The sequence below is a fragment of the Terrapene carolina genome, unplaced genomic scaffold (assembly GCF_002925995.2).
Source record: "Terrapene carolina triunguis isolate 2854851 unplaced genomic scaffold, T_m_triunguis-2.0 Scaffold42, whole genome shotgun sequence".
NCBI classification, from domain to species: Eukaryota; Metazoa; Chordata; order Testudines; family Emydidae; genus Terrapene; species Terrapene triunguis.
The window spans coordinates 64,823,298-64,831,280 of NW_020664393.1; the positions used below are offsets into that span (position 1 = coordinate 64,823,298).

Genomic DNA, 7,983 nt, shown 5'->3' on the forward strand with positions numbered 1-7,983 from the left:
CATCTAGCTGTGGTGAGTTCCTCTTCTGCTGCCGCGGATGAGGTAAAGGCTCATCAACAGCTCATACAAGAGGATTCAACACCCCTCCAGCCCCCAGTACAAATGCCTGTTCCCTGAATCACGTGTGGGTCCAGGAGAGAGTGGCCCGCACTCTAGAACAAGGCCCAGCAGCAGCTCCCCCCTTGCCAGCCCTAGGGTGGCTCTGCCTCCAGGTGGAGCATGCCAGAGAGAGGAGGAGCTTTTGCAATCCAGCCCCACAGCCGCATTTACCAGTGGCCGTGGGAAAGCATGGAGACTGCAGGCAGATTGCTCTGCAGGTAAAGGGACTGTGATCCCATACCCCTACCTGCCTGCTCTTTCTGGTCTGTTTGCTCTATTCACCCCAGTGCCTGTCTGTATTGCAGAGTCTCACTGCTCCTTCTGTGGCTCCAGCCCGGGCTAGGGAGGACTCGAGTGGCGCAGGCGGCTCCCCCAGGTTGGTGAAATGAGACAACAAGGGATTGTCACAAACATTTCCCTTTTCTCTGGGGGGGGGCTGGGCCTTGGTCTGCCTGCTCTCTAGCCCCCGTGGCTTTTCTGTTCCTCTGCCCCCACCCCAGGTTTCATAGAGAGCAGCTGCCCTTCCAGGATCTTTTGGGTGAAACTGGACAAACGCTTCCTGCAGGGAAAGTTCTTCAGTCTGGAGCTCATGGGTGAGTAGCAAAGTGGCAGATCTCAAACCCGGGGTAGACTGGGGAAGTTCTCAAATTGCCTCTAAATTCAGAGCCTGTGCATTAGCTGCTGAGGGACTTGCCCTTTTAATGTTAGCTGATGACTTATTTTAAAAAGCTGGCAGGATGGTGGGAGCAGAGTGATGTGATTTACCAAGGGTCTAATAGCTGTGGCCTTGGCCAATAGCTGTTAACAGCTACAGGCACCTTCTCCTTTGTGCCTTACATCTAATGTAACTAAGAAACTGGGGGAAGGATGGTCCAGTGGTATAGGCCCTTGTGCAGGGCTTTAGAGACCTGGGTTCAACTCCCTACTCTGCTGCAGAACTTGGGTAAGTCACTTAGTTTCTCATCTACAGCTAGGGACAATACTACTTCCTTACAGGACAGGTACGTGTGACATTAAAGATTGTGATGTGCTCAAACTCTCTAGTAATGGAGGCTATAGAAGTACTGGGCATGGCAGCTAGTTAAACTGTGTCTACTAGAATCAGTGTTTCTCAAATATGCCCACTGTGGCTGCATGCAGCCCACAGGGGCTTTTCTTGCAGCCACAGCCTCCTGGGCTGTGATGGGGCAGGGGGAAGTAGTGGCCATTCCCCCTCCCAGGTGCTCCTGGATATACCACCTTGGTGTTGGTTTCTGGGGCTGCCAGTAGGGGTTGCTACTGCCCCCCCTCTGGAGACACCTGGGGCAAAAACACTAGAGGAGCAGCTGGTGAGTTCCCTACCTTCCTTCCCAGGGGCAGTGGGACTCAGCTTTGGGCTTCAGTCCTGGGGTGCGGCGCGGCAGGCTCCGGCCATGAGGCTCCAGCTCTGTCCTCCGGCCATGGGACTTTGGGCTATACCTCCGCACCACCACCTCCCTGGCCCCAACTGCCTCCCCTGACCTCCCATCCAGGGCTTAATTTGTCCCCAAATTTGCCAGGGCTGAGTAAGTGTGCTGTGAAAAGTGATACTTGTATGTTTGTTAATATCACTTTTCACAGCAGACTTACTAGCTACCAATAAACAAATTACAATGCTTTGGATGTGTATATGTGCATATTTATTTTTTTCCTAACGTTAATTAAGTAATTTAGGAAATATTGTCAGAGCAGCCACCGCACTCTGAGGCCACCAAATAATTTGTTCTGAAGACTTATTTGATTCCTATATCTAATCCTAGACTAAATTAGCTCCTTAATTGGAGGAATAGTCAACTCTCTGAATGCAATGTTACTAAATCTACAAGTTATTGGAACTGAGGATCAATCAGTCACTGATTAAGCCCTTACAGCCTATCGCACTAGAAGAGACCTATCTCTAGTCCATATCCCCTGCTAATGAGCTTTCCCTTAGCACTTCCTATTCTTCAAACACTTGCCTGGTCCTCCAACTCAAAATGTACCTCTTATCTGAGCTCTAGAATGCTGCACTCTGTCAAACAGAGATAAGCACCTAATTTGGGTGACTTGATAGAAATACTAAATATATTTCAGGAAGCTGTCCTGAATGGCTCCTCAAGGCATCTGAGGTACAGGCTGCTATGTACAGAGAACTAGGCTCTAAGATAATGTAATAGGTGAGTCTTGTGAAAGTATAGGGTTGTCACGTTCACCCTAATGGTGTGGTCTTATTGGCTTCTTAAAGGAACATGGTGGCTTGACCAATTTAGACTTATCTTCTGAATGGGGATGAGGGTTGTAACTCCATCTAAATGTTACTCTGAAAGTGTGACCTTGATGTACCTGAGTCAGATGAGTTACTTAAGCTTTTTCCACCTACGTTGTGTTTCTTGTCAATCACTAGACGTGTCCTTTCCTTGTCATTAGACCCCTCTGGTGGCACAGTTCTGCTTGATGAGAAATTGGCTGCTCGCTGTGGCTATGTCCTGTCAGAAGATGTGTGGGGCAATACTATCTTCCGGGCTTCTGTGCTTGGCTGTCATGTGGCAAATAAGGTGAGGCCCAAAGCCTACCTGGGAGGCTTGGTCTCCAAACAGTTGCTATAGGAAATGCAGACTGACCACATAAGACTGTGAGGCTATAGGACTTCTCAATGGGGTATGATGGGAACATGAGAAGGCGTGCTGACTGCATGGAGGAGAGAAGATTGATGCCTCTGCACACCACCGTGAGGCCGGGTCAGTTTGCCTGGCATGAGATTTCCTCTGCCCCAATCAAATGACACTCCAGATTGTTGTTGCTAACTGGCTGCCAGTTCAAACTTGTCTTTGTTGCTGCTGGGGAGTCTTGAAAGTCTCACTGGAAAGCAGTAGACTTGTAGGCATCTGCTGAAAAGTCAGCATCCATAGCCTTATTCTAGCAGACACTTACTGGCTTAATTTGAGTGGTATTGTGCCTGCTAACTCACGCCACCAGGTGTAGGTTAGTCACAGGCTTGTGTGATTTAGAACCATAGTAACAATGAGGGGATGAGTTACTTGCCATACTTGGGCTACAAGACATCACCTGCTTAAGTACTTGACCTGGGAAGTCACAGAAGCCCTGGGCTCAAGTAAAGTAAAATGTTCTGGTTAGATCCCATTCTGCTATAAAACAGGGTGAAATGGTGTGAAGAATAATGACCAGCTTTGCATTCTACTAAGATCTTTGCTTAAGTGTACTGTAAGTACTGATTTCTGACAAAAAGGCCTTTCCGTAGATGAAATAGAGAGAGCTATCCCAATGTAAGAAATACTATGTACTGTCCAAGTGGAGATGAGGCACCAGTAGTAGTTATCTTGGTGAAGCCAGTTGAGGTAAATGCCAGGTGGGGGTTATAGGGTTGACCATGACTGGCTCCATCCAGATAAATATTACCAATGCCTCATCTCTACTTGACAAGTGCAGTGAGATAGTGATCCTGATGTAAAAAAACCCCACTCTTTTCAGTGAAGGCAGCCTATGATTGACACCAATTTTTTAAACTGTAACTTGCTACAATACTCTGAGTTTGTGGCAAGAATACTAGTTAGTGCCGAAATCTAATAAGTCCTTTCTTAAATTACTAGTAAACTTACCTTGTGCACTCTGTTTCTTCTAGGCAGATGAATTGTTTTCTCTTACTATAAACATAAAGGTGTCCTCATCTCCAGACATGAGACAAGCTGCAACCTACACCTACCCTATGTATTGTACATACACTCCATGGGCTCCAAGAGAAATTGTATGTGAAGAAAACTATATGGAGGTAACTTATCCATCAAAAGCTAAAACATTGAGGCTCTCTGCAAATCAATGCAATCTCTAAGTTAAGACGGGTATGAGCAGTTTACTCTACCTAACAATATCCTGCAATGAGGGAAAGCTCTCAACTTGAGCAATAGGAACATCTGCCAATTTCACATATGTACTAAAGACCAAGTGCATCTGCCAGAATGCTTACTAATAGATTAAAATATGTAACGTTCTGTACCTTGGGTATTCCTGATCTGTGACTAGGAACACTCAATTACTGCTGGGAATGCCGTATTTTGTGCCACTGCAGTGGGAATCGAAAGCCTCATAAGTATCTCTGTTAAATCTCCAATTATACAGGGCAGGGAGCTTTAATGCAAAAGTGCTGCAACATCTAGTAAAAACCTGTTGCCCCTCTTGGTTCAGGAATGGTAAAGTTTGGGAGTAGGCCCCTTTATTTTACAAGACTGAAATACTGGTGCATCTCAGGGATTTTATCAGCAAGGAGGCCAACGTCCTGCTGGAGATGTCAGACGCTATGTTACACGCATCCAGCTGCCACAGTAGAACCTTGCACCAGTTCCAAACATAAGCCAACTTCGTATACCTCCTTTTATGTATTGGTCACATAATTATCTCAGGGGCAAGGCTGCAGCGATATAGTGAGTCTTCTAGGAATTGAGATTGTTCAGCCTCATCCTAAAATGTCTGGTGCCAATGGTGAACGCTACACTACACTTATGGAGTGGCAGCAATTTACTACTACTGAATCCAAACCTTGACTTCCTGTATGGTAAGTGATGGTTAGCATTGCATCCTGTATGTTAAACCAAAGTACATGTGATGCTTTTGCTGTTAAACTGACTAGATCCTGAGTTCCAAACTCATGCTTTCTTCTACAAACCCTTACTGTACTCTTTAAAACACTATAAAGTTAGCCCTCTCCTTAAGAACACACAGTTCATAGTAATCAACAATTGGCTATGAAGATTATCACTAACCTCCTGTAAATGTAGCCTGATCAAATGTTCCATATGTAACTGAGACACTAATAAAATTCCTCCAAAGCTCCCTGCCTCCTCAATACCTATAAAAGCATGCTGCAGCTCATGTTTGCCCATCTCTGCTCTACTTCCAGGTGTCGGTGAAGAGTGATGTTCCTGCAATTTCAGACGATGACACTGCAACGTGGATGTCAGCTCTGCCAGAGGTATGGAGGAGCATGTTTTCTAATGGTTTCTCTTTAATCTCCATCATCGTAAATCAGTGGCTTGGGTGATGATGCTGTCATTCTTGGCTTCTGGCTCAATCTCTGTCAGCCTAAAAGCTCTATTAGCAGCTCTGCCTCATACGCATTTCTATCAGACATAGATGCAAGTCAACCTTCCAGGAGAGGAAAACTTTCATAGATGATGAGGAATACTGAGCAAATCACAACACGCTCACTAGACTGCAGAGGAGAAAAGTGGATGCAGTAACAAAACATGGCCACTTATTATAAATTTTACTCCTTAAAGTAGTCTGGCATTTGATTTCTAGGCTGCTCTAACAGTACAAGCACACTAAAGTAGTCAAGTATCAGAGGGGTAGCCGTGTTAGTCTGGATCTGTAAAAAGCAACAGAGAGTCCTGTGGCACCTTTAAGACTAACAGATGTATTGGAGCATAAGCTTTCGTGGGTGAATGCCCACTTCGTCGGATGCATCTGACGAAGTGGGCATTCACCCACGAAAGCTTATGCTCCAATACATCTGTTAGTCTTAAAGGTGCCACAGGACTCTCTGTTGCTTTTTAAAGTAGTCAAGTTACCCAAAACAGTGTTTCTCAGTGACCGGTCTATGGGCTCGGGCTGGTCCCTGAGATCTCCCTGCCACAGTTTAGGAAGGCAGCAAGCTGGTCCTTGGTATCAAAAAGGTTGAGTCAGTGTCCTAAAGCACTAAGGGCTTCTTAATTGTGGGGACTCTTTTCAGGGCCACAAACATAAGCTTCCTCCAAAGGTAAATACGATATGGCTTCTCTGAGAGATGCCTGCAATCGCTGCATGCTGCCTTGCCTTCATGTAAGGCATGTACACTTCTGGCCTGGGATAGGCTAGCCGTGTCCTCAAATGCCACTTCCATTAGTCTAAATTTTAATGGCAGAATAATTTGGTCACATGTCCACCTATATCTCATCGAACCATGTTTCTCTTTCAGGTTCAAAAAGTTGAATACCAGGTATGGCAACTGATCTTTCTTTCTCCTTCAGGGAGAAAGAAAATAATGGTAAGCGACGCAGCCAAACTGGGTTACAGCTTCAATAATACACTGGCTCGAGTGTTCCTCCGTGCTCCATATTCCACTAATGAATCTAAACTTGCAGTGGTGAGTGGTAGCTCTTGTAGTGGGACTGAAAGGCACTGTTTCCAGTCTCTCTCTAGCAACAATTTTTCTTAACTTTCATAGGTTAATGGTGTGAGTATGAACATAGTCAGTTCCACTTCCATGTACAAGCAGAGGTGGCTGCTTCTGTTGATTGACACAACTGTCTCATGTCCTATCGGTAAGTATCACTTCACAATTTACCAAGCGTACCAAAAAATAGCTACTTGAGCAAGCTAGTAGAAAACTCTTCTTTCGGGCCTAGCTGCAGCTGGCTCTTCAAGAGAAGCAATGTAAAAACAACCCTATCCTAGATGTGTTCCAAAGTACGATTTGCTTAATTCATTTTCTCATTTCTCTCTTATTCCTATACACACCTTTACACAAAGGCAATAAGCCATCAAAAAAGCTACATCAGACTGTCCTGCAACTGAGTATCAAGACCAGAAAAACCCTATTTCTACCACTGGGCCAGGAGTCATATTTAGATAATGCATATGCAGAGTTGTAACACCAGGAGAAGGTGGGATTTCTTGCATAACATAAAGGGGGGGATGGCGAGTGGATTTAAGAAGGAGAGTGGATTTAAGAGGTAGGTAACTAACATGGTTAGTGGGTATCTTTGTAAGAAGGTAGTAACTCATCTGAAACCGATCAGACTACTTTGAATGCCATACTTCCATGCTCTAGGATGGCCATAGAAGTATCTGGATGGAATGGGTTGGGGGGTAAAGAAGAGGAGGAGGGGGTGGCAGCTGTTGTAGAATGAAGCTCAGTCCTGTTTCCTTGGAAACACAAACTCTTGCACTGAAGAATGGTTTGATTTTCTGGTTATCTGAATCAACAGATGGCACCAGCTTCACTGATACTGCTATAACTTGGACTGTGCCAAGCATTATCCCTACACTAGTGCCTCGAGAACCCACCTTCGTGTCCAAAAACATTTCAGTGGGAGTTGATGGCCAAAGAATAATGCACCCTGAACAGACTTATATTCTGGAACATAACAAGACACACATTCAAATGACTATCCCCATTGGAGCAACTGGGGGCAGATTAAAGGTTAGTGAGAACCTATTGTAATTTAACACCCTCTGGAGACTAATGGAGGAGATCAGAGACTTCCGAACAGTGGTCAATCGAGCAGTTGCTGGTTGAGATGGGTTGCCTGATGCTAGCTTCTTCAAGATATTAAACTGGATTAAAGGACTATTAAAAATCTACTAAGGGCTCAAGAGCTCTCTCAGCTTGAGCAAAGCTGGGGTGCACTGGAGAAAGGTAACAGGAAGCCAGTCAATGATTTTTGATTGCCTGCTCAAATATAAGTTTATGCTGAAGCTGCCCTCTGATGCTTCAAGTGCAATGCATATGATGCCAGCAAAGAATTTGCCATAGCAGGTCCTCACTCTTCCATTCCCCCAACTGCCCTCCTCATTATGCTGAGCAGGTGGGAGCTGATGTAGAAGGCAACAGAGCCAGCTTTTCACTAGCAGAGGATCCCCTACACGGGACTAGAAAACAATCCTAAATATTTTTAATACTGCTGTGGATCCACAGAGGTGATAAAGAGTTGCTTCAAAAAGGAATCCTACAAAAAGTGGAAATGTGGACTAATTGCTTAGGAGGAGTACCAAAGAATAGCACAAATATGTAGAGACAAAATTACAAAGACTAAGGGTACGTCTACACTACGAGATTAATTTGAATTTAGATAATTCGAATTTGGGAAACAGATTGTATAAATTCGATTGTGC

General features: G+C 45.0%; 1 protein-coding gene across 1 annotated transcript in view; it reads left to right on the forward strand.

Moving 5' to 3' along the window:
* The first annotated feature begins 261 nt into the window (after nucleotides 1-261).
* The window catches only part of LOC112105722, a 17,421-nt gene continuing 9,699 nt past the window's right edge, over nucleotides 262-7,983 (forward strand). The window contains exons 1-9 of the mRNA XM_026653180.1: nucleotides 262-317; nucleotides 405-475; nucleotides 600-692; nucleotides 2,524-2,651; nucleotides 3,737-3,883; nucleotides 5,009-5,080; nucleotides 6,065-6,232; nucleotides 6,314-6,410; nucleotides 7,077-7,291. Of these exons, the coding sequence (XP_026508965.1) occupies nucleotides 289-317; nucleotides 405-475; nucleotides 600-692; nucleotides 2,524-2,651; nucleotides 3,737-3,883; nucleotides 5,009-5,080; nucleotides 6,065-6,232; nucleotides 6,314-6,410; nucleotides 7,077-7,291 (1,020 nt within the window). The 5' untranslated portion in view covers nucleotides 262-288. The remainder of the gene's footprint in view (nucleotides 318-404; nucleotides 476-599; nucleotides 693-2,523; nucleotides 2,652-3,736; nucleotides 3,884-5,008; nucleotides 5,081-6,064; nucleotides 6,233-6,313; nucleotides 6,411-7,076; nucleotides 7,292-7,983) is intronic.